General features: G+C 36.7%; 2 protein-coding genes across 7 annotated transcripts in view; both read right to left on the reverse strand.

Moving 5' to 3' along the window:
• Positions 1-27,511, reverse strand: part of LOC122328902 (sushi, von Willebrand factor type A, EGF and pentraxin domain-containing protein 1-like) — a 502,117-nt gene that overhangs the window by 219,968 nt on the left and 254,638 nt on the right. The gene's annotated exons all lie outside the window — the stretch shown is intronic.
• LOC122328901 (GTPase IMAP family member 8-like) lies at positions 78-27,248 on the reverse strand. The gene is made up of 7 exons (XM_043224968.1): positions 27,092-27,248; positions 23,983-24,096; positions 5,752-11,624; positions 5,429-5,484; positions 4,585-5,286; positions 2,871-3,578; positions 78-989 (listed from the first exon to the last, which is right to left on the reverse strand). Exons 4-7 carry the CDS (start codon positions 5,454-5,456, stop codon positions 220-222), a joined length of 2,208 nt encoding a protein of 735 aa, XP_043080903.1. The 5' UTR covers positions 5,457-5,484; positions 5,752-11,624; positions 23,983-24,096; positions 27,092-27,248; the 3' UTR covers positions 78-219.

Raw genomic sequence — 27,511 nt, forward strand, 5'->3', positions numbered from 1 at the left:
GCTGTCAAACTATTAATTGAATCCAAAATAAATGTTTTTGTTTATATTATATATGTGTGTGTACTGTGTATATTTGTTATGTATAAATGAATAAATTAAATGAATATATAAATTAATCATTTGACAGCATATATAATAATAATAATAAATAATTAAAGATTTCTACATGAAAACAAAACAAAAGCACTAATTCTGAAAATGATTTCCCAACTTTTCGTCTCATACAGCTGTCGTCCACTTCCATGCTCTCGAGTCCCAAATGACTTCATCATCTTCGCCATCATCAAATACATCATCGGATTCATCTTCCTCTCTTTGTCCCTGCATCTTCAGTCTGGTGTTTGCTCTGTCTTCCTCCACCTTCCTCCCCTCCGTCACCTCCCGCAGCACCTGCATGTCTTTGTTACTGCACCCGCTGTTTGCTGCAGTCAACTCTTGTATCTTTTCCAGCAGCTCTGCGACCTGATGGCTCTCACCCTCGGCCTTGTTATTAAAAACATGATACCTGTTTCCGCATCTATCAACAAGCCACTGCAGAGCTTCTCCTTCGCATTCAATGTGCTTCTCGATGGCTCTGTCTCCGAGCACGTCCCCAAATGTGAACAGAACTACGCTGTCATCCCAAACCGTGGAGCCCAAAAGCCTCAAATGATCCTCCATCGCCTTCCGCTCCTGCTCTTTGAAAGAACAGTCGGCACGAAGGACCAAAATGTAAACGATTGGTCCAGAATCGGATAGAGATGCACTCTGCGTGATTTGGTCTTTATTTAGTTCAGGGGTTTGTTCTATGGGCAGATGTTTCCACCAGCCAGGGGTGTCTATGATGCTGACCCGATGTCCTCCGACCTCTCCGTGTCTCTGAACACACCGGGCTGTTCTTCTCGACCCAAACACCTGTTTGCCGAGGATGGTGTTTCCTGTTGAACTCTTCCCAGATTCTCCATAACCCAGCAGCACAAGACAAAATTCGTAGAAATGCTTTCGAAAATCTAAACACACGGGGGGGAGAGATTAGTAAATGATTTTTAATATAAGTCACCACCTTCATAGGAACGAAATTATATTGTAAATGAACAGGTCTGACAAGCATTACTTCTGTCAGGTTGATATGGGTTTGAACTTGACTTACAGTGTTTACCAATCGCATTGTTCCTCCCCGCTTCATTACAAGAGTCAAATAAATAGTAGATGAAAAATTGGATTGTTACAAATAAACCGAAAGCTACGCAAATTTGTTTTCGCCTCGGGAAAAAAAGATAATTGCAAGTCACATTTTGAGTCACAGTTCTAATTTTATATCTCAGTTTGGAAAGTTTCTTGCAATTACGAGTTCAAAAATTGAGAGATATGCACTCAATGAACTTACTTATGTTCTTTTCAATTCTGTCATCAAATTAAAAATCTTTCGAAAACCCTTGGTTTGTGATTTCTACGGAAGCAGTTTCTGCCACAAACACACATATAAATAACAAACAAAAATGGTAATTGTGATATTATTGCAAATTTATGTTACGGATCTATAATTAATTTCTGCAACTTTCTTCTCAGTGAACTGGCTTCCATAGAAACCATAATTTATAACCTTTCTAGAACTTTATTATGATAACAAATGTTGACTTGAAGAATATGTTTGGAATGTCAAATACTACAAACAAACAAAACTACATTACATTACTATTATCAAATTGCATAGGATTATACATTACAATTGCTCATTATCAAATATCACATTCTCAAAACCTCAAGGCACACAGACAAGCACTCAGACTGAACTCATAATAAATAATGCAGCTTGAATGACACAGTGTTTTTGTGATGCACACTGAACTCTTAGCAGACACTGTGACGCCAAAACTTTCTCTTCAAAATTGTTTTTCAAAGACAAACTGAGACCATAAAAAGCCACAAAAGAATAAACTCAATTTGCAATTTGAACTCTGTATTCCTCCATCACCACAATGTTGTATGTATTGAAGTACTTTCAACAAGAGCAGCTCTTATCTTCCTCTGCATCTCTTTGTCTTTTTTACTGATCTGCTCTTGTTCCTTTTTAGTTGTAAGATGCTGACTTTGTACTATCAGTAGAGTTCATGTAGATGTGTATAGAGATTAATTTTTGCAAATGCAGCGGAAACATCATTTCAACTTGTTTATGCAGTAAACGTGTGAATAATGGATTTTAACCTACATTTTTACTTTTGTCTTTATTGTAATTTTACTAGATGCATTTAATAATATCAAAAGTACCAATTAAAAAAGACACCCATTTGTTAGCAAGTAGATAATGTGGAATGACGTTGGATAAAAAATACAGTCTAAATTGTGAGTGATTCATCTGTGCATTCTAAGTGGACATCACATTTTACTCATAAACATCACATTATGGAATTATGGGTTATGAAAGGTTCACATTTTGGTTTTGGGAGTCCCCAACAACAGGATGACATGCATTCAAGGTCAATAACACGTTAATATGCTTATAATATGCATTTATTTTTATCTTATTTGTTTCATGACTCCCAAACCATTTGTTCAATGATTCATTTTTCCGAACCCCTCCGGTGTTTGGTAGATTTCATTTGAAGCAGTGTGTGTGAGCTTTTTGTAAGCACCTAGTGGCAAAGAATGAATCTGCATTTTCATTCAGACAAATGCGAAAAGTCCATCAAGAGGGCGGGCAATATGCTAATGTTTAATTTTGACGTCAAAATTAAACGACTTGAGACTCATTTTAAAAACTGTTCATTTTAATGATTTAGAGTCGATTTTTTCTTTTGAGACAATAACTTTATACACTATATATCCATAATAGCGGCACTTTATTTTAAATAGTTTCAAACTTGTGTAAATGTGTAAAACCAGTATCTTACCCTTCAATGTATTGTCCATCACCCTCATCTGTTTTTGTTTCTTTGCTCTTGCCTTTGCTTTCTTTTCCACTGCTTTCCTTTTCTGCTTCACCTCCTTCAGTGTCTTGAGGTCAATTTCATAATAATGGCCCTTATTTTGTGCCACCATCTTCTCTATTTTCTCCAGCAGGTTTGTGACCTGACTGCAATCATTCCAGTTCTCATTGTTGAGGACATGATATCTGTTCCCACATTTCTCGACCAGCCACTGCAGAGCCTCCCCTTCGCTCTCAATCAACTCTTCAGCAGTCACGTCCCCCAGACAGTCTCCATGGGTGAAAAGCACTATGGTGTAAGCCCAGACTCTCTCGCCCAGAAGCTCCATGTGCTGCTCCACTGATGTCTTCTCTGCTGCTGTGAATGACACATCTACACGCAGAGTCAGCAGAAACACGTGTGGTCCTGGCGGACAGAGAGACATGCTGAGGAAAATCTCTTCTTTATCCAGTTCAGGAGTGTCAGCTGCTGGCAGAGACTTCCACCAGCCTGGAGTGTCCACTATAGTCACATGCCTTCCATCCACCTCGCCTTGTCTTCTCACAGACGCGGAGGTACTCTTTGAGATGAATGTCGCCACACTCAAAATGGTGTTTCCAGCCGAACTCTTCCCAGACCTTCGAAAACCTAATATTACCATCCTCATCTTAGGAATGTGGACATGTTTGAGACCTGGTAAATACAAGATCTAAACTGAGATTCATTCAAATTCATTCATTCGCCCTCAAGTCAATCCAAAATGAAAAAAAATGTCACTAAGAGAAGTGAGAACTAAAGGTAATGATATCTATGGTTTTTTGTAATTCATTATATCTGATATGAAAGTTAAAGAAGAGAGAAAAACTGATTGCTAATTTGAATCATTCGACTTTTTCATGAAATTGGAAAAAGGAGCCAGAATGTCTCCTTTTGTGCTGCATGGGGACAACAAGAGGGAAATAATAATGAGAATGGTAGTTTTTGATTAAAGTATCCCTTTAAAAAATGGGTTATCTAGGCCAGATTAACAAAACATTAGAAAAAATTTACTTTTAATATTTACTTGCTTCTTGACAGTGAAGTCAAGAACTTATAGCATTCCCCCCCAAAAAAATGTAATTCCTGAAAAGAATGTTCTTAAATATCTTTGTGAATAATCTTTTAAAGTTTGGATAACCTCCAACTTTATCTCATAAAAAATGTCTTTCAGAAAGTCCACTTAGAAACATTTGTAAAGGGATATTTAACCCAAAACTACCAAATGATTTACACACCCTCAAGCCATCCTCATACAAATACAATTGGGGTTATATTAAAAAATGCCCTGGCTCTTCCAGGCTTTAAAATGCAGCAAAATGAAGTGCATAAATCCATCAAAAAAGTATTCCCACATGGCTCGGGGCGATTAATAAAGACCTTCTAAAGTCAATCAATGTTTTTGTGTAAACAAGAATATCCATATTCAGAACTTTATAAACCATAATCTCTGGCTAACTGTCCTGTACATATTCAGTATATTGTTATTAAAGGGATAGCGTAGGCTTAATATTGACAACATAATTTCAATTGAATGGATGGCTTGAGGGTGACTAAATCATGGGCTAATGTTGAGATTTTTGGGTGAACTAACCCTTAAAGACCTTTTCAGAATTTAACCTTCTTGAAAAAAACCTTCATGAATCTAATCCCTGGTTCTTACCTTGTCGTACAAGTGGAGCCTCCCATTGTTCTTGCACCATCTTCCTTTTCTGGTTTGCTCTCATGTATCTCTTCGTCATCATTCCTTCCACCATATGCATCCATTTTCTGTCCGTTTCAAAATGACAGCCACCATTTCCCACGACAACCGTGTCTATTTTGTCCATTAACCCCGCCAGCTGCGTACCGGTGGCTCTCTCGGTATTAAGAACGTGATATCTACGTCCACATTTCTCCACTAGCCAGAGCAGAAGAGACTCTCCTTCACTTCCAATGTACTTTCCTAAAGTTCGCTCCTGTAGCTGGTCTCTATACGTGAACACAACTATAGTGTGGTTCCAGACTCTCTCGCTCAAAAGTTCAAGGTGTTCCTGCACCGACCTCCTGTGCTTTTCTTTGAATAAAGAATCGACACGTAGGATCAGCAGAACGGCATGGGGCCCAGGAGGACAATGAGCTACGCTAAGCACAATCTCTTGTTTTTGAAATTCAGGGGTTTCTTTGACAAGGTAGTTCTTCCACCAGCCCGGCGTATCAACTACAGTGACCTGCCTTCCGGCAAAATCTCCATGCATCTTCACACACTGGGCCGTTCTTCTTAGATGAGGCTCTGCGTGACCTGTTATTAGGTTTGCCAAAGAGGTTTTCCCTGCTGCTCTGTTTCCCAGTAACACAATCCTCAAATCAAAGAGAAACGGGACTCCTGCCAATAAGAGACAATGCATTCCTAATATCAAAAACATGATTTCTTGTTCCCTGCTGTCTATACATCAAGAAATGTATTGTACTTAGACTTAAGCTTAAACACGAAATCAGAATCAAAATGAGATAGTCAGGTAACTTACCAAATTCACTTGCCTCACAAGTAGCCATCGCTGCACTCTCTTATTCATAACCCTGCCTAAAATATTTAGAAATAATGTCACTTTCACTGTGAATTAGTTACCACACCATTTAAATGATAGGAGAAGGTTAATAAAATGACTTCTGTCTTCAACTTTGTATTAATGTGTTTTTGTGGCACCAAGATCAAGCTAATGGATGATGCTTTTAAAATGACAAGATTACCACCCCATACATTTACAGAGCTTTTCAACAAGCTTTTAGAAGCCATTAGCTATCTGTGGAAGAATGAATAAGTGAGGTGAAAAAGGAAAAAAGGTTTTACCTTTGTTCTCATCACCGCAGAAGCGCTGACAGTGAAATGAAGAATATTATTCTTGTGTGCACAACAAATATGAGCAAAACTGGTTAGTCAGGCTGAACAAGCGACTCAAGACTTTTATGAAGTCTTATAAGAAAGGGCTCCATTTCCATTACATTTACCAATTAAAATGGATAGATCCATTAAGAGCCGCTCGTACATATCCATCCTGGATATTGTAATGAATCTGTCATAATGACCACAGCTGTACGTATGAGTGAACTATATATTTGATTAGTGATCTGGAAATAGTCACTTTTTTGAGTGCGACTATTAGAAGAAAATCAAAATGCATTGTAAAACGTTTATTACTTATTAAATGTAGCTTACATTTTACATTATAAAGTTTCTTTTTACATGTATTCATTTATGCAATGCTGTAATGAATGTACAATTTCTTCAAAAATTCTGTCTATATATATTCTATGTTTAAATGTGTGATGCTCATATTGCAGGGAATGTCTGCACAGTTACACTCGCCGACGCTCAAACAAAAAAATGAGTTTCACACTTTCCCTTGACATAGATCACATAAGATGAATATATACGTTAGACCGAAAAGAGAATAGGAGAAATGGGCAGAGAGGTTGTGAGAGCGATGACTCATGGACAGTGTCAGTGAGTGCTTGTCTTGTTTTGATGTACAACGCAGACGCTTGAGATCGGTCAGGGACAGATACGGCCATATCAGATTTCACAGAACTAGAGGGGGAATGCAGAAATTGCTTATAACCTTGAAAAGACAGACCTTGAGTGAAAGAAAGAAAGAGAGAGAGAATTATGTGGAAAGGAACTGTACACTGAATCCTTTGACAGCGTTCTGGATAAAAATGGCTTTAAAAAGCTTTCAAAACACTATCGTTTTGCTAGTGTTTTTTTTCTTTTGTGGAACCTTTTATTCAAATATGATGTTTGTGCGAGTCTTATCACATTTTCTATCAAATTACAGATGATTCATACGCTCTCAGAGGTCCCCTTCAGTCTATAAATCTAATTAGCACTTCTGCACCCTCAGCCACACAGGACCAATGTTTAGTTTGAAACAGAAGATCTGAGCCTTTGTTTTTCAGTCAGTGCAAGCCATTAAAGTTGCATTTAGCTTGTACATCATTATCACTGTTATCGGCATCTCTCAGTGGAGGATTACTGCTAGTAAAACATGAAAAGTGAAGGTTAAGAACACAATAACAGAGATTAGAATCTGTCTTTATCTCTAAGGAACTTGCCGGCTTAAACAGAGCTAACTCTCTGTTTATATGCCCATGTATCAGGTAATTGGAAAGTTCTGCTCGGCTGGAACCTGTGCCGCCTCCGGTGATGTTGGTCACACTTGTTTCTCTCTCATTCTGTAAGGAAATAAAGCCTCCGTGGGTGCGCAGCCCGAGTCTGATAAGGAGAATGTTAGGAGGGCTCATGATGGTGCTCGGATTATACTTCCACAATCCCTCTATCTAGACTTATCTGAGGACAAACTGCCTTGAAAACCTTTCCAAAGCGTGGCTTCTCTTCCATTCGCGTGTTTAGAATTCCAATATGCCAGAGGCTAATCTGTGCCAGGATCTCTCTGCTCTAAGATTATTTTCCCACATGGTTGAATGTGAATTCTTCAAAGAGATGAGGCAGATTATTTGGGAGAGAGACTGTTGACAGGCACTTGAAATTCAGCTGTGTTTAATCTGTATCCACTTACTTAGTCGCTTTAGTTTGAAGAGGTTCTGGCACGCCGTGAGCCCCAAAATCACTTATTTGACTTCTTAGAGAAGCCTTCGGCTTGCTAAATTGAACTGAAGAAGAACCGATCTAAACTCACCATCAATATTTGGACTCCCAGCAATAAACAAAAGCCCGTTCTCTTGAAAACAAAAGCAGTTTTAAATTAAAAACTTGAGGCAATGAATAAACAACAGTAGCATAATTTGATTGTGGAGTGAAGAGTGATTATCTGTTCGTAACAAAACAAAGAATCTCTCTGAACAATTTCTGCTTAATAGGAGTACTTTGATTTGACTGAATAATTAGATTTTTGCTTTCTCTCTACAATCCCATTCCCATGCCTTCCAGGAGCTAAGACGAAGCTGATACTGTTTCTGATAGAGCACGTCTGCAATTAAAACTGATGGCAACATCGACTGCTTTAACTTAACATAGAAGACATCACTAAGAAGAAAATATTGAAGGTCTATACAGTAACGCCTTATCTACACAAGCTCCGTTCCTCTTAGCAAAAACACTAATTACCTGTACAGTATATAATTGAGTTTTAGAGGTGCTTTATAGAGTACTTTTGTACTTTAATGCAGTTCAGCTTATAACAAATGAGCTCCATGTTCATTTAGTTCCAGGGAAAAAACGGTAATTAGCGTATTAGGCTGTACCGCCAGTAAACCCATACAGTATGCCATAGAGGAGTTTCTGACACAAAACCAAAAATATCTCCTATTCCAGCCGAGCTCTCATTAGTCATTGGAGTTGTTATTAATGTGCTTCAGCCTTTCTACTCAATCCTCCATATAACCCGAGGCCATACAGCGATGGTGAAGAGTAACAGGGAAAACCACAAATGGCACTTTCCATGAATATGATACAAAATAGGCCGTTTTTTTTTTTCTCTCTTTTTAACAAATGGTGCTAAAAGGGGTCCTGATATTGTTTCAAAGCTCTATGAGAATTACTTTATTCTGTGGAACATAAGAAGGTTTTAGATTTTATTTGTTTTTACCCCACTGGAGAAAAAAACTAAAAAACAAGTCAACAGAAGGATCACCAAAATGGCTTGGTTACCAACATTGTCCAAATATTATATTTAATTTTATCATTTATATTTAAAACAGGACCTTCATAAACCTTCAGATGGCTATCAACCCAAATTAAGTATAATCTGTTATATTCATGTACTTCATGTTAGCAAACCTTATTGCCAAAATGTGAGATTTATGAAAACTATAAACATAGCCCAAAATAGTCAGTAGTAGCTAAATGTTGGTTCATAGCTACTGATACGTTTAGATTGGTTCTAATTTTTGTTTGATAGAGGTTTTGGCCTGTCCCACGTCATAGAACTTGGCTCAGCTATTTTTTACGATGTCTAAAACAAGCTACTTTTCATGCCAAGTAAAAGTTATGTTATAATACAGTACATTATGAAACACATCTACAGTAACAGGTCAGAAAATAAAAGCATGGTGTTTGTGTTTCTACTGCTTTTAGAAAAGTCATAGGACACCAAAGTGCACCGCATTTGTGAAAGAAGCAACATTACAGTACACTTCTGTCCAGACAGAAAACTCCTACCTCAAAATGAGGCTAACAGATATTAAACCTTAGCTTAGATGATTTTAATAGCAGTCTTGCCCTTGACACTTTTACTCCACAGCCCTATTTCATAACGCAATTTAACATGTTCTCGATGTTCTTCCTCATGCTGCTTTCTCCCCGGTGGAAAGCGTGTTGCCATCTTAAGTGCCTTTCCATTATTCTAAAAGCCCAAGTGTAAAATCGACCCTTCGATGGATGAGGGGACGAGTCAACAAAGCAAGAGAACTCGTGGGAGCATATTACCCATAAGGCACAGCATGCCATCAAATTTCTCTCAAAAAACATAAAATTGACAGGAAAGCTGCTGGTAAGTGAGAATTAATTTGTTTAGTGATGACAACCGAATATAAAGGCGTCAACGGCAGCTGGTTTTGTCTGATTCAACCATGTTCCATTTTCATTACATACAGCCTCGTGATCAAAAAGTGACAAGCCTTTTGACATTTAAGCTTTGTATTGCCAAATCCTGAGGGTAAATGGATGACTAGCCTTTATAATTGAAATCAGACCAGTACAAGGCGTAATCTTGACCCTCAGGAGAAAAGCTGGCTCTAAATGTATCACTGAGACTGACCTGACAAGTACAGACACTGCGACTTCTCTGTGAGTTAGACCTGCTATTCAGGTGACCAATTTGTCATCGATCTCCCATTTGGCTGCTGTTTTCTTGTGACTTTCTGTAAGGGAGCTTCCCGTAACGGCCTTGACTGTGAAGAACAAAGTATAAAGGAGGCTTCATCTATTTTAGCAGCCAGCACACTCATTTTTCTTTCAGGAATTATTAAACATATCACTGAATTATCAGTACACATACGGTGTCTCAACCTTGACATGCTTTAGCATAAATGTTTCTCATTCATACATTTGTGTTCTGCTTTCTGTCATTTCCCTTCTTGTCGCTGTTACCAGTGAATTAATAAAACATGCTCTGTCTGTGTAAAATGTCTGTCAGAGGCCTCTCGTTTTGAACGAATTAAGGTGTTCACAGTACCTAAGGCCTTGCTGTAAAGTAACCACAGAATGTGTCAGGAAATATATTCAAATCGTTTTTTTTTTTTATTGTAATAATATTTCACAATATTACCGTTTTGACTGTTCTCGATCAAATATATTGCATTCTTGGAAGGAGTAAAAAAAAAAAAAAAAAAACAAAGAATCCTACAGGCCCAAAACGTATAAAAGAGGTTATACTGGTTTTATGGGCAGAAGAAAAATTTGTTGCAAAAAAGGAAAAAAGATTGCTTAGTCAAAATATGACTATATTTCATCCAGACTCTCCATCTCTGAGAAGCTAAAAGTCCATGAGCTTAATTAAAACTTGAGAATCTTCATTAGGGCTGGGAACCGGCAGGCCTCGTGCGATCGGATTATGAGATTTGCTTAGGATTCACAAAATGAAACCAAATGTCTCGTTTGAACTCAGGAGGCTTGCTCTAGTGTCTCTGAAATATTTGATGGGAAAAACTGAAGCAGTCCATAAAAACGGTTCTCTGTGAAAGCTGGAGGACAGACGGAGACCATCGGAAAGTACAAAACAAACAAACATCAAGGCTCATTGTCATAATGTACTGTATTATGATGGTGGCATTATAATGATACATTTCTAGGGTCTGCATCAAGATAAACAAAACTATTTTTGCAAATCCATAACCAAAATGATCCTTAAGTTCATCATTAAGGGAATGACATAAACAAACACAAAACTATGTTGAGAAGAAATTTCTTCCAGCTAGTGGGTTCATTGCACAGATTCCGGATTATGACTGATTACGATTACAAAAGAGCTAAAGTCATAATGAAGTCAGAATGAGACGATGTTTTCACACCATTATCATCATCATCACCATTTCAGAGAGACATAAACATTTGTATTGGCATTTAGTTGTTTGTTTTAAAATACTTCAGTTCCAATGCATTTCTCATACGCTAAAACAAAACATAATCTGAAAAAATAAAAACATTAAGCATGTTTTATGGATATATATTTTTAATGGTATTAGAAATGCCTTTATTGGATTTTTTGTTTTTATTATGATACTTTTTGTGCTTTGTAACATTTATAAAACTGTTATTAAAGTTATTATGAAACAGCATCTTGATCAGTGTCCAGATCAGTGTGACAGATGTCCTGATGGTTTGTAGTCTCAGCATGCAAAAAAAAACTAAGCAAACAGAAAATACATCCCAGTCAGACATATCAAACTGGAATAGAAGGGGAAAAGAAAAGTGACTGGTAGAGAGACTGTGAAGATCAGCCATCTGCTTTCAGTTTAATATTCTGATTGGACGAGTCCACGGATGACGATTAGAATAAGCAAGTGAAAAACGTTGAGTCAGTGATCCATGGCATCGTCATCTTCATCGCTGCTTTGAATAAAATCATCGTCAATGTTGTCTACAGATGGTCCGGCTTCATCATCATCATCATCATCAGCCCCATGCTCTTCACCACCCAGCTCTGCTAACAGCTGCTCCGTATGCTCAAACATGGGTGAGTCCTCACAGCGCAGCTTCACATACAGCTACAGATCAGAGAAAGAGAGTGAGGAAAAAAAGAACAGATCTTATGATTATTATCAGAGGAATAGTGGCAGTGTTTGTTCAGGGAGTAAAGAGAAATCTCAGCTTTGACTCCAGGCTTGGCTTGTTTTGCAGTGTGAACAAGTCGCTACTAAATCAAAACTCTCTTCTCCTATATATTTCTCTTTTATCTAACTCCTCTTTTCTCCATCTTTCAAGGACTCTCTCTCTCACTCTTCCTCTCCCTCCGTCTTTCCTCGAGAAGGTCCGGTGCCAGCGAAGTCAGCTGGCAAATTCCACAAATTAGTGACTCCTTTCCAAGCGCAAACGAAGCGAGTTCTGCATCAGTGGGAAATTGTTCAGCAAGTGACTGAGTGCTTGCCAGGAGAGGAAGAGAATTCAATCCCCCCACTGTCTCAACTCTTATCACTGTAAAATATACCCTGAAAGAACATGATAAAAAAGCAATTCTCGATGTGACTGCAAAACAATATATCGCCCCACACTTTCTCCTTTTGCTTAATACAAGAACGCTGGCTGGGGATTTCATCCTGTTTCGGCAGGGGAATCAGTACAGTTAATGTCAGAATGTTTTACAGTTTCGGTGCAACTGCCGAATTTGAGTAAAGGGATTCACGCGATAATGTAATGATCAATTAATTGTTATTTGAATCAATTCAGCTTAAAAAGACGGCGAATTGCAGCACAAACACATGCAAGCTGATATCAAATGAAGCAGGCTCAACATAATGAGAGCTGCGAATAAAGACTGCACTCACTGCAAACAAGGTGATAATGAGTTAAATAATAAGTCAACAAGAAACACTTAAAATTACACCATAATTACTACAGCTGTATGTTACGCCAGCCTGGTCTCATCGTTTTTTATGCTTAGGTATTAGTATGTAACGTTTAAAAGAACATAACAGACATTTTTGTATGTTTTTATTCATGAAATGTATCATTTGCCGTATTAAAACGTTTAAAAAAATAAAAACATCTATGCATTTTTAGCTAAAATATGTTAAATGTAAACATTTTTCTGCTGTAAACCGGTCATAAATTTAATTTAATTTGTAATTAGTGTGTCAATGTATTGCTGCTTAAGGCTGGTGTTTAGGATGGAGATGAAGATTGCTGAATAAAGGCTTTGATTTGATTCTGTTTCTTGTAGTTGTATGAATTCTTGGTATTTGGATTACGGCGCATGAATAAAATCGATCCTTTTATAATTATGTTGTGTTTTTGGTGCAAGCTAGTCTATGTCCACCTAAAGCTCATTTTTCCCCAGAGGCTAGCTTATTTTTTCCATTTTTTTTTCCACACTAAGTGCTCTGGCATTTTCTCCGTAAAATCCAACCACAGTGAAGGACTAATACTGACCAGCCATCAACTTGCTTGTATACCACAGATAAACAACAACTGAGAAGTTAATATCTCCTATGTCAGTATTGTACGTTAAAATGCAGAAAATACATCGGCATTGTACGTTTTAGTGCCTGTAAAGCATAAATAATTGTCCTTTTGAAGAACCAAGTTTTGAGTGGTATAAATAAAATAAAAAAAGTAAAAAAAAAAAATGTATCTGTGTTAACAGCAACAATGTATCAACTGAGAGTTAATTTAAAATGTAACAAATAAGAATTACTAGAGTGAGTACTCAAAGACTGATGGAAATCAGACATGAATAAGAAGCGGTCTCGAAGTGATATAAATGCTAATAATGATGGCAAAGCTAAAAAGAGCACAGACGTCAGTCAGACTTGCACCCCGTCAAAAAGCCACGCGAACAAACTTCCTCAACTTTCAGAATGAGTCATGTGAGAATGACTAATGCACACTATTTTTTTCTAAAGGTCACTTCTTATGAGGTATTAACAGTGCGTTTGGGGTACAGCCCTCTCTTCAGTGAACTGTAATCATGCAGACGCTACTCTAACAACCAGACTTTAATTAAGAAAGCACATTTCTTATTAATACTTGAAAGAGCAGTCATTTAAAAAGCTGGAGAAAGTGACCCCACAACTTATCAACCTCTCCTTCGCTGTTCTTTCCTCTCTTTCCTTCTTTTTATTTAATGAGTTTTAGCACTACAGAACCTTATTTAACTCCCTCAGGAGTGAAACCACAGAGTCCTTCACACTCGCAGACTAACCAGGTCATCTCACACACACATACTGTCAGTGGGCAGCCCGTTGCTCCCTTATATCACCCTCAGAGCCGTGGGAATGGTCGCTAAGCAACAGCGAGTGGCGACAGGGCTCTCTGGGCCTCGTGGGATCTCATTTACGGACCGATCATAGGACCTCAGGAGAGTCTGAAACTCCTACCTGCTCTACAGACCTGACCTTCACACACACACACATAAACATAAAAACCGTTGGCCACACAGGTTTAGTTAGGCCCACGAGGGCATTTTAACACAATGTTGATGTGTGTGTCCATGTACCAAAGGGCCTTTTCGCTGCCGGATATCAAGGTTAATTGTGATGATAAAGCAAAGATTAAACATTAAACTCACACCGGCTCACAGGACCGGAACATTTAAATGTCTTTTGAATGATTTGTTATATACTGGTTAATGCATAACTGGAGTGGATGGCTACATCAGATGGTCATTGGGAATTCTACTGTACATTTAATTCCAGGTTCAGTGCTTAAATTAATAGATCGATTTGGACCAAAACGATCAGCATTTCTAGGTAAATGTAACATGCTTGGTTCTGAGAATAAACACACACACACACACACACACTTTACGGATCACAAATCAGCACAGGTCATTTTAAGCTCTTACATATTTTATTAAAGAACAACATTTTAAGTGTATTTTGTTAAGTGTATTCATTAGCTCACTCGCATTAGTCTAAAAGTGTGTGAGTGATTGAGCGATGGAGCTTGGAAAATAAAGAGAAAGGAAAAGACAGAAATCAGAGAAAATCATTCATAAAAAATAACTGCAGTGCATTAAATTGTAATCAAATAAACGCAGTGCAAATATGCACAACAGAATGACAGAACAACAGATAGATATAGATAAATACAGACAGATACAGATGGACACAGACAGATATAGATAGACACAGACAGATATAGATAGATAGATTTTTTTCATGGATTCAGTCAATAGATGAAATGACAGAATGATAGATGGATGAAAAAACAGATAGATTGATAGCTAAAAAAATAGAACAACAGACAGAATGATGGAGGAACGGATGGAACGACAGACAGGCAGATGTTATGGAAAATACAAGAACGGATTTAAAAACAGACCTCAGTCAAGATCTTCTGACAGGGTTTCACTGAGTAAGGTGACATACAGCATCTGCACACATGGGAAGACCTGTCGCCTCTGATAGGAAAATGTTTACAATGCCTTAAAATTCAAATATTTGCAATATTTTGTGCAAATATATCTCTAAACTTAACACATAATCCTTCTGGGAGCAATAAACCGAGATGATTTTCCGCAGGGATAGAAAAAGCACTGCATAAAGAAAATGACCCCGTACCACTCCACCCACCCCTTCTGCAAATAAATAAACGCACTGAGAAACACTTGTGCCAGAGCTCCTGTGATTTGGATTCACAGATCTGAGTTGTGTTTATTTAATCAGTCTAGAGGAGGACGGCGCTCCAGCTAATGTGTTACCTCAGCAACAGCCACCATCTGGAGTTCCACCCTGTAATTACTGAGACCTGATCTCCAGTCCTGATAAGAGCTGCACTCCATCAGCTACTCATACACACACGTGTGTGTGTCAAAAACACCTTCCACAGACCCACAGTTCACCCATCACCCACTCGATCTCCTCATCTTTACATCCTCTAATATGCTCTCAAACATGTGCATAGCGGAAATGTTCCTCCTGGAGGAAGCTGCGGCTGAATACTATCTTACACTTTTTGCAAGCAATCCCTCCCTTATCCAAGACATCTATCTTCTCCACTGATGTATTTGTATGTTTTGAAATGGCAGCTTTACAGAGGAGCTCTGTCTGGGGGAAGAAGGTCTTTGCTGAAAAAAATTGGCTGGAGGTGGTGATGGTGTGTGTGTGTGTCTGTGTGTCTGTGTGTAATAGCAGAAAAGAGTCTGCGATGTTTTGCTATGGCCATCATACTCACTTGGGAACAAGCAAAAAATACATTTCACACACACTTTTGCAAACTGAAGACAAACCGCACACCATTACACAAACACATCTGTTTCTCTGTGGTGTGGATACTCAATAGAGCTAATGTTTTTGTGACCATAATCCTAAACCAAACCCTCACACCAATTTTTATTTAAATGATTAAAAATTAGAAGTGCATTTATAAAGGTTATTTTCCTGAGACATTATTTGATTCTCAAAATTCAGAAAAAAATGACATATATTTAATCTAGATGAGGTTTATTATTATCATCATCTAAACATTGTTATTATCAAATGCAACATAATATTTATTATTAATAAAATGATTATTATTATTAACAACAACAACAACAATTAAAGTAATATAAGTATTGTATTTAATTCAATTAAATCCATAATTCTTCATTTAAAGTGAAGGTGAACACACACTCAGAGGAGTGATTTAGATATAAATTATAAAAATAATTTCTCACACACACACGCTTCTAAATAAGGACAGAATTATTATCTCTCACACACAAGCACACAATCTTTGTTTTGCCCTTGGATCTATGATTATTAGGCAGATTACACACGAATACACACAAACAATTTTTTTGAAACCTCTGTATTTTAAAAGCATCTATTTTTAAAGCTAGGTATGACTGCAGAGATATTTTTAACTCATTTATTTATTTTTGTATTATTTTTTAAACATTAGGATTTATTTAGATAAAACATTTTCTCAGATGCCAGTCTGGTTTTGTTTTTGTAGCATTCTAAGTGTCTAATACGAAGCAGAAGTTCCCTGTTCCAAGAGTGTAAGTGTGTGTGTGTGTGTGTGTGTGTCAGGCATTTGTGTGTTGAAAGCAATGAATGTGATTGCGTTCGTGCCTGTCCTTCCCTCTTTCCCTGCCTTCTTTCATCATTCAGATTACCATCAAGGACTCCTCCCACTGTCCTTAAATCACTCTCTTCAGGCCGTATCTCTCACTCTTGTTCTGTGCCTCTCTTCTCTGATGAACTGCTGGGCTGGACCGACTTCTGATCCACAACTGACCTTACTGTCCAGCTGACAGATAGTCATTTATATCCACACAGGTTACACACACACACACACACACACACACACACACACACACACACACACTCTTTCCTCTTTCCTTCCTGCACTACTAAATACTAAAATGCAGTGTGACTATATGGCAAAAGAAATTCTACTTGAGTTGTGACTTTGCACGATTTGATTTTATGTAGTGTTTATTCACATGAATCATCCGAACAAACCAATTCGCTAGAATGAGTCAGGCATTTCAAATAGCATTTGGGCATGGGCTCTGAAGGACCATTTCATTTCTTGGTTCTACCTCTAATAAGACATCTTTCTGATGAATGAACATTGGTCTGAATTATGAGGAAAGGATTTAGTGATTCAATCCTTAAACACAAAAAGACTCCTAGTCCTGTCACAAATGTAACTTGCAGAAAGAGCCACAGAATGAGTGATTTTAGTGCACAGGATGCATCAGAACACTTACTGAATTTCTCATCTTACTGATTAAATACGTCAATGATAATGTGCAGTTAAAGAAAGATACATTTACAAGAATATTACTACACCATTATTATTATTATATAGTGCAAAAATGTCAGCTCTCAGTCACTTCTGTGCAACAAAGCTGGAGAACACGAGCGGCCAAAAAGTATAGAGATAACAAAGAATGCAGTTTTAGTATGATTCTATAGAGGAAAAAATTACTCCAATCTTGTGTGTGCTCATATCTACCAGAAGTGATTTCTCTAAGAGCACAGTGATAGCACCTTCCTATATCTCAAGAGATGAGAACGGCTCTTAATACAACAAACTACAGACCTGAGCTAAAAGAACAAACAAACATAATGCGCTCAACAAAAGATGCTCTGCAGCTCTCACTCAACGAGCAAACAGACTGAAAGGGTTCCCTAGAGTACATTTATAAAGCATCAGTCTACTCTAAAAGTCACTGTGAACTCAAATATTACACACCCTATAACAAAAGAGTTTTTGAAATTGCAGTCTTCATAAAAGTTAAAACCATAATGCAGTACAATGTACTAGAAACATTTTAATTATTTTTTTGTGCACTTTTCAAACTTATATTTACGCTTAAAACAGGCAGCGATAAGAGAGAATGGGATTTGGAAATGTTGCAAGCCGTTGAGTAGCCTGCATGCTCTCCACAGCTCAGTTTGTCTAAGCACATGGGCTTTGATGATTACGCAAAGTTTAAACCTGAGGAAAAGAAACCTGGTATCAGCAAATGTTTATTACATTACAATTGCTAAAAAAAAAAAAACTGTTCTAATCAATACGGAGTATGAATAAGATTTGAACATCTTTCCTCAGCTGTTCTTTGCTGACACTTGTTTGATGGCGGTTTCACATTCCACCTGCTTTTTAAACCTTGACAGATAAAAAAGACCAAACGGGACTGGAGGGTTTTTGAAAATGATCTTGAACCTAGTGAATGGAAGAGGTCCAGAATGCTGGAGAAAAATACACTGACGATGATACATCACACATACTGTATTTTCAGCTTCATTCACGCTGACAGTGACTAGATTATTCAGTTATTATTATCAGTCAATATCAGAGAGTTGTAATGAATGATATCAGACAATTGTAATATGTTTACATGACCATTGCTCTTATCTAATACACAATCTTTAAAGTCACTAAGGATTTAAAACCTACTATTATCTTTTTTTTATTATTGTACCTTATAATGCTAGATTTGCTAGCCTTTGAAACGACTGATTTCAGTTTAGAGGGGTTTTTTGTATGTGTGTATTTAAGTTTTTCTGTTTTTTTTCTTTTTGATAAAATAGAGTAATATGACTAAACATTAGCAATGTATCAATTATTGAAGAAAAAGCTGCTCATTGTTAAAGTTTTAATACTGTCAAATTGGTCACACTTTATTTTAAGATAACTTTTCTCAAACTCGTAATTACTGCTCATCAAAAGTTAATAAAGTAGTTGTTAAGTTTAGGTATTAGGGATGTAGAATATGGTCATGCAGAGTATGCGCTTTATGAGTATTAATAAACAGCCAATATGCTAGCAGCATGCATGCTAAAGCAACTAGTTAATTTGTTAAAAAATGGTCTACCATATTAAAGTGCTACCATCAAATAAATGTCTTCAAACGTCTGAGGTTTTGCCCACTGTGTCGCAGCGATACACTGACTGTTAAAAACACAAAGAAAGGCGTTAAACGTGGCACTCTCTAAAATATTTTTATCACGACATTTGACCCCTGCGGAGTCAAACCTGTAAACAATGTGAGAGCACCTAATAGCTGGTTCTGAGCTTAAACATACCATCAAAAACATATGATTCACATCGCCCGTGCTCTTATCGCTCTGGAGTGTGTGAAAGACAGCTGTGAGGGCAGATGTGTTCAAATCTACTGCACTCAGGAAATTACTCAAAGCATCTACCAACACAGCTGTCGATATATAAAATAAATAAATGGAAATACATAGAAATACACATGGAAAATGTCAAATCACAGACAAAATCTGCACCGTATAATTCTAAAAACACCCTTGCTTGTTTTCCAGCAAATGTTATATTCACTCAGATAGACGCTGCAAGAAAACGGGAGACCTGAAACATAATTTGTTTAATTAGGATGTGAAAAGAGCGCGAAGACAGTTATGCAAATGAACAAACAAATTGTTTAACTGTGTATATTAGTTCCTCGAGGTCACACAAGGTGCGCGTTCAAGTGAATGTGTTTTGCTAGAGGCGATTTCAAGAGCTGCCATGGTAAGTTGCAGACAGAGCAATGAGACGCTCAAAACTGGTCATTTTGCACCCATGGCTGAGCGAGACGCTTCACTAACGCTGCAGTAACATTGTGACACACAGATCTATATTACGGAACAAAAGATGATGAAATGCCTTCTGAATTTCTTTTTCTTCAATTTCCCCTCAGGGATCGATAAAGTGTGTCTGTCTATTCACAAAGCAAGAGATTGGAGCATATATGCATCATAACATAAGCATGATAAATCATTATATGTAAGATTATTAATGGCTGAAAATATGGTCATGCACTCAAAGCTCAATCAATACTGTCCAGATCAATACAGGACAAGAAATGGACGTAATGAAGAATAAAAAGAGACGTACTGAAGGATGAAGAAAGAAAGAATGAGCTGATGCGGATAAATAAGGTGTAGCGAATATAAAATACTAAATGTATGTGCATCTTAAAGATTTTTGAAAATGACCTTTCACGCAGTGTGTTAAACAGCTCTAAGTGAATGAAAACATCCTGTAGGGTTAGTTTTAAATCTGAAAGTGCATGGTGTATAAAGTTATTGTCTCTCAAAGGAAATAGTTGACTGAATCATTTCAACACCATTTGGTTTCAACGAAGAAGGCTAATATATTCTTTGCCACTAATAATTGGGACTGTACACAAAGAGGCACTGTGCTCTCAAATTTTAAAGCAAAAATCTTGCATCAGATTATTTCAATGAATATCAAGACCACAAAATCTAAATCATTTGTTATCCTGAGACTGACTTCTTTACCTATGGTCTGGAAAAATGATCGAAGAAATTTTGGTCAAAACTACAACAAAGAGTCCAAAGACGTGACACTTACAAAAAGCTATTGTATGACTTAAGGTCTCAGAATATGGACCATAAATGATATGGAATACTTTTTTATATGCATTATACTTATAAAATTATAAAGCTAAATGGATTAATTCATTGTATTTGCACCGAAAACACTGCAACATTTGATTCAAAATGTTTTGTGTTTCATGGAAAGAAAAAAAAAAAAAGTCACGAAGGCCTGGACCAACAGGAAGGAGACAGAATTTTCAATTTTGGGTGAACTAATCCTTTAAGACCAGGTATATGCAGCAATAAATCTCAAATGAATACCTATGATCGAATCAGAAAGACAGATTTTAATTGCAGGTTAAACTGGGCCATACTGACAAAAAAAGTACTGAGCAAGAGAGGAAGAAAAAAGATTTAGCAAAGAACAGAGGGAGTAAAGAGAAGTAGTGAGGAATGGCACGAGTAAAAAATGAGAAAAGAGAGGTAGTGAGGTATGGAGAGGGAGGAGAGGTGGGTATTGAGGGATGGACGTGTAAAGAGCTGGACATTGAGCAGAAGGCAGAAAATCAATGGTGAATAGCGGCTAAAGTGGAATCTGAACTCTGCCTGAAGTCATAGTCTGTGACGGAGGAACGAGCAGAGAGTAAGGAAGAGGGAAAGGATGGGATGAAGGTAGAAAAAGGCAATATTAGCGCAGACATGGAAAACAAATCCACAGCAGGCAGAGTAGCCACAAGCTAATTAAAATCAGGGGAGCAGGGGAAATCAATCGATTCAGGAGAAAAATCGAGGCTGTAATCAAGAGATTAGCTCAGGAGCCATCAATTTCACAACAACTTGCTAATGATCACTAAAGCACAGACATGAAACTAAGATTTAAAAATATATGGAAATGCGTTTGAAGATCCAACACTCAGTAAATGTAAATGTAAATACATATTCCAAAGTCTTAGATATTAGGAGTATGTCTGTGTGTGTGTGTCTGCATGTATTCAAGCACATTTTTGATATTTTGACTTCTGCTTATAAAACACAGAAAATACTGCAGTTTTAAAATGTTTAAACTACTTTTGTCCATTCAATCCAAGTTATTGAATGGACCAAAGAACCAATTTTCAAAATACCATTTCCTGTATTATACAGAAAACAGAAATGCATTTCTGTTTTGTAGGTTAAAGGGAATAGTTTATTCGAAGAAAACACACTCACCATTCAGCCATCCAACATGTACTGTAGATAAGTTTGTTTCTTCTCTAGAACACATTTGGAGAAATTTTGCATTACATCACCTGCTCGTGAATGGGTCCTCTGCGGTGAATGGGTGCCGTCACAATGAGAGTTCAAACAGCTGATAAAAACATCACAGTAACCCACGCGACTCTAGTCCATCAGGTTGGAGTATTCGCATTGGCATGCTTGTAAAAAAACAAATAAATCTTTAAGGTGTTCTAAATTTAAAACCTTCACATCTGGCCAAAATTATTCATATTCATTATCCATAGTCCATAATCTACAATAACACTCTGCTGACACGGTAAAAAAAACTGAGCTGCTTTTGCTTATCAATTGTGCTTGATCTATGTATACTGATTCAGACAAGACTTTTTTTTTTCCGGAGTAGGCAATGTTATAGAGGACTTTTATTTTAGATAGAAGCAAAAACATCTTAATGATGGATGTGTTTCATACAAGCTCAAAGCCTTTCACTTAACAGGACATTTATTAATAGACTGGAGCAATGTGGATTATTATGATGTGTTATCAGCTTTTTAGACTCATTCTGACGGCACCCATTCAATACAGAGGATGCACTGTTTTGCATGTGCAAAACATGATGTAATGCTACATTTCAGAAAGTTGGTTTCTGATGAAGAAACACCTCGTCAACATTTTGTATGGCCTGAGGGTGAGTACATTTTCTGTAAATTTGTGAACTATTCCCATTTACAGAGAAATAGTGCAGAAAATAAGAGTCTTTACAATGCTACTAAAATATTCTCTTCTTAAAGTGCAAAAAAAAAATGACATGATCATCAGATTTAGGCGATACTATTACAAAAAGTTGAAAGGTTATCACTTTTAATACTAAGCAATAAGCTGCCAACTCATTCATAGCTGGCAGTATATTTCATAGTGCAGAGAGATGACCTTCTAAAAGGCTAATTAATAAATAATTACTGTTTGCTTTATTATGGCCATATTAATGACACAGCTAACAAAAGCTTGGCCAATATGGGGCACTGATTAAAGAGCAGATGAATAATTGAGACGTTAGCGAACGTAATTAAATATTCACAAGTCTGAACCAAAGCCAAGAGCGTGACTTTCAGGTCTTATTTACATATTTTGTGCCCATGAACTAATTTTTACTCTTAAATTTCCTTTAAAAAATTTATAAAGCAGCACAAATAAAGACTCTTAACAGATTTAAACTGTAAACTCCAAAGACCTTATGAAGTCTTTCAACATTATGCATATGCAGAGATGCTCTTAAATGACCCTCAAATAAAAGAGAATAGGTTCATTATTTATTGTATAATTATATTTTACTTAAAGCAAAACCAAAAATCCCAAACTCGCTATATTAAAGATAAAGATCTCTCATTATCACAGAGCTTTTTATTATTGTTATATTCATTCGGTCAGTTGTCTTTAATATGTATATTCGTTTTTTATGTGCCTTTATCCATTTGTATATCCATAACTGTAACTTTTACTTTATTAGTGAGGTTAAAACAAAGACAGTGCTGGGTGCTGAGACAGGGGCAGAGTTTGTATTACGTCTCGTCTGGCTGTTTTAATTTGAAGGTTTACATGTCTGAGCCCTTGAAAAGCCACTAGGATCGATACGAGTACAAAGATAGATTTCTCCTGTTTTCCTATTGGCTGGCCATAACTACCTATGAATAGTGCATTCTGCAATAACGTTAAGCAATGAAAGTCTATGTTTTAGAGTCTCAAGAAAAGACATCCAGTTTTCATTTACAGGAATATGTGAGATTACAGGTGTACATCCATGGACGAGAGGTTGCAAGGTGAAGTAGAGGAAATGAAGGGTGAATTATGACAGATCCATCAGAGAGCGAGCAAGACTTAGAGAGAGAAAAGCAATGGAGGAGGTACAAAAGAACTACATGTGGTGACCAAAGGTTTTTTCTGAGAGAAACAAAGTCCAGTAACAGTGAAAAGCCTGAGGACGAGATGGAAACGAGGAGGAGAAAGAGAAAGAAGAAAGGACAGGGTTTTGTAAAAAAAAAAAAAAAAAAACCTATATAGGGATAGTGATAGCTCAACCTGCAAGCTATTCCCGCTCTCGTTTTCTTTCGAACTTTGCCTTTCATTTTCCATTTCTATAGCACTCGGACACCAGCAGAGTTTGAGAAATTTCACAGTAGAAAAAGAGCTGACGGCATGCTGAGAGAGCCATGACAGATGGAAAAAATGAGAAGGGACCAAGGGAGGAGTGGAGAAATCAGCCAGGTAGAAAATGTGTGTGTGTGTGTGTGTGTGTGTGTGTGTGCACTGTATGTGGGGGAGAATGAAAACTACGCCAAGATGAAATCAGATGGCCTCATCATTTCCAAAAGAACAGTGTGTGTATGTGTGTGAGCTTTACCTTTTTGGCCTTGCTAAGGTACGTCCAAGCTGATTTTCTGAAGTTCACACCGTTGTTTGTCAAGTCTTGTTTGTCCAGCTGCAAATAAAGCAGCCATCCTAACAGATACCAAACCTGAAACAGGAGAAAATACAAATACATAAGTGCATAAAACAAAAATACACTGCAAAATATGATCGTGATTTTAACAGAGAAATATTTTGGTTTAATGCTTCTCACCGTGATGGTGATTAAAGTGTTTGCGGGAATGACACTGAGCACCTGCTATAAATGTTAGTCTTTAAAAACTGCCTTTGATGGGTTTTGGTTCACCATGTGACTTCCTCATCACCACATGCATTTGGTGGTTATCAGTGTATTTCAAAAGGTATAAAACAGATTTCAGTACTTTAATAGGATGGTATATTTACATTATAAAAACCAAAAACGTTGTTGTATTTTTTATGGTAGAATTCCAGCAACCACAGATATTATTTTTACAGTGTACATATATAACATAAAAATGAATTTTGTATAAAAACACACACACACACGGTATGTATGTGCATATACACATATATATACACACACTCTCTCTGTGTGTATGTGTGTGTGTGTTTAAACATACAAAAATGTTGATTAGTTAGCAAAAGAATAAAAACTAAATTACTTATTGACAATTTATAATACATTTTGGTGTTTTAAAACCAAATTCTTTTAGGATTAACCTTTGTCTGTGGTAGGGCTGATCCCTAATAGTCAACTAACATTGGCTTGGTTGACCAAAATATTATTAGTCGCTTATGATTAAAAAAAAAACTGGATAGCAGCGCAAAATTGCAGGAAAGATGGAGGCACCAGAGCGGTCACTCGCTCTTAAAATGTGTCCTTTTGAGCATACTTTCTGAATTTGAGCGAGAAACTCCACAACTCCATGTATGCTTGCTTTACTTGACAAATATCCAATAACAAAGAAATCACTAGTTTATCAATACGTCATTGTTAAGGCCATATTTGCTTATTTTATGTTTAATAATATTATATTTCTCTGTGTTTATTTGATAAATTTGTTGTCAATATTATGTTTCAGAACTATGTGTTTAATATTTAACATGGTGTCTCTTTAAGAGAATAGGATGGTGATGTTTAAAGATACAGTATAATATTTAAGCTGTGGAAGCACATGGTTTTACTACAGTGTCTTTTGTTTGCTTTTGTTGTATGTTTGGAAACCTGAAAAAACTAAGAAATAAAACTGACATAGATTTTTATGAAACGATAGAATTTATAATGATTAAAATGTTAATGCAGCCTCCCTACTGTGTTTTTTTGTTTGTTTGTTTTGTTTTGATTTGATTAGATTTTTAAGCATTTATTGGGTTATAAGCAAATAAATGCACATTATAATGATTTACATGGTTTATTAATAAATGCATGGTTCAACTAACAGCTGTTGACCAGAAAATAACTCCTTAGTCGAGGGCAGCCCTAGTCTGTGGCTTTACTAAATATTTTGCACTATATGCAAATTTTTTGGTTACAAAATCTTTTATAATGTGCAATAAACAGAAAATAACTGAATAAATAAATTGGCATACTAATGTATAACTCATTCTAAAGTCTATTCATATTTTCATTTGAAATGTAAATCATTTCCATATTCCCTATTGATTTTAATTGTGCAGTTACACCAGGATCATGGTCTGGAAACACCGATCTGAGTTAAATAAGGTAAAATCTGGCACAGCTTACCCCACTCTCACCCTCAGTACATACATAAAAGTAGGCAGAGACAGTCAGTCAGCCACTAGTAATTAACAAAACAAACCTAAAGCACTTCCTGTGCACTCTTTCAGAGCTATAAATATTTGATTTCAGGCAGGATTAAAATAACCTTATTTTGCAAGAGAGGGAGAAACAAACAATCGGGCAGCTATGTTTGTACCCTGAAAAATGAGAAGTCAGACGCAAATGGGCTGTGGGAAAGGGTGTGTGTGCATGTTTTTGTTGTGCTGTATTGAAGTGCTCTTCACTTTATCACCTACTGTTACACTCTATACCCTCCTCTGATGTCTCAATAACACACCACAGAGAGTTCAAACATCTCTCACTCCCACTCTCTCTGTCTCTTTCTCTTTCACACTCTCTGATTCTCCTGAGCTGAATGTTCAGAACACTCTGTAAGTGCTCTCAATCTGTCAGATATCTATTAGAGAGAAAGAGAGAGAGTGTGTGTGTGTGTTTGTGTATGTTTGTGTACACACCAGACTCATTGCATAAACTAAGGATGGGAATCAAAGGAATTTAATGGTCCAGTTCAGATTCCAACATAAAGGATTGTTTTTAAATGGCTAATAGATCTGGTGATAAAAATCTAAACAAACTAAAATGAAATCAAATATTTTAAATGTCGCAAGTTTCATATTCACATTTTGAATAATGTATTGGCTTCACTTTTGCTCATTAACTATGCATCAACTCTCAAGATTTTGTTTGTACTGTATAAGTTATTTTTAATCAGCTCTGAAGAAAAGATCAGAATGCTTTCTAGTTTAATAATGCTTTTTGTGCTTTTGGTGGTTTTGAAACATTAGTGTGTTATTCAAAAAACGCCAGTAGTTTTCTTTGAGAGGTAGGGTTAGGGTAAAGGGGATAGAAAATACAGTTTCTCCCAAATATAAGCCGTTATGTATATGGAGAGACCATGTAAACCACATATACCAATGTGTGTGTGTGTGTGTGTGTGTGTGTGTGTGTGTGTATGCTGGTCTGTCAAAATGCGATGTCTCAGAATCTCAGTTTCAGCACTGTGTAATTTCCATAGCTAATAATGTAAAGTGAAGACCAAAGCACTTTTGCACAAACAAACTACTGTTTCAGCAGGATACAGGGCTATATATTATTAATCCAGTTTCAGACAGTGAGTAATGCATCAAATGCTGGTGTCAAACATCCTACGAGGTAGAGCAGGTAAGAAAACTAAAAAACACCTTATATGTTATAATAAGCCATTTATTTTCGTTTTTAACTTGAAATCATTTAATCACGGTATTATTTATTTAGATTAATCAAACTATTTACAAATGAATGAAAGCACTTTTACCATTTAAAAAAGAAACTTAACACACACCTCCACAACCTCGTCATCCTCCTCCAGAAGATCCTCCAACACCTCTGTGGCCATCTGGAAAAAGAAAACAGCTTTTCATTTACTGAAATATGACATGTAATTAGAAAGTGAACCGCTTTTTAAGTCCAAATACTTCCTCCGCTGCTCAAAAATTACTCTCGCATAAAAGGAAACTGCAGTTAGATGTCATTAAGCACAACGCCCAGAATACATCAAGCATATTCCATTATTTTAAATGGTAATTTTTTATTAAATCAGGATAAATTATACATAATGGTCACATTTTGAAATTTAAATTTAAATAAAACTTTTTTTGCTATATGGTAATGAGAATTGTGTGCCACAGAGCAAAGAATTATAATGGTCTTAAAAATAAGTTTATTTGGAAATCTCACAGTATTTTTTTTCCTCGATTTACTG

The sequence above is a fragment of the Puntigrus tetrazona genome, chromosome 23 (assembly GCF_018831695.1).
Source record: "Puntigrus tetrazona isolate hp1 chromosome 23, ASM1883169v1, whole genome shotgun sequence".
Lineage (NCBI taxonomy): Eukaryota > Metazoa > Chordata > Actinopteri > Cypriniformes > Cyprinidae > Puntigrus > Puntigrus tetrazona.

Coding starts and splice junctions, on each gene's coding strand:
- LOC122328901 (XM_043224968.1), bottom strand. CDS start 5,456: ATGGCTACTTGTGAGGCAAGTGAATTTG. Junction 5,287..5,428: donor TTGTGAGGCAAGTGAATTTG/GTAAGTTACCTG, acceptor TCTTATTGGCAG/GAGTCCCGTTTCTCTTTGAT. Junction 3,579..4,584: donor GGCTCCACTTGTACGACAAG/GTAAGAACCAGG, acceptor TGTATTTACCAG/GTCTCAAACATGTCCACATT.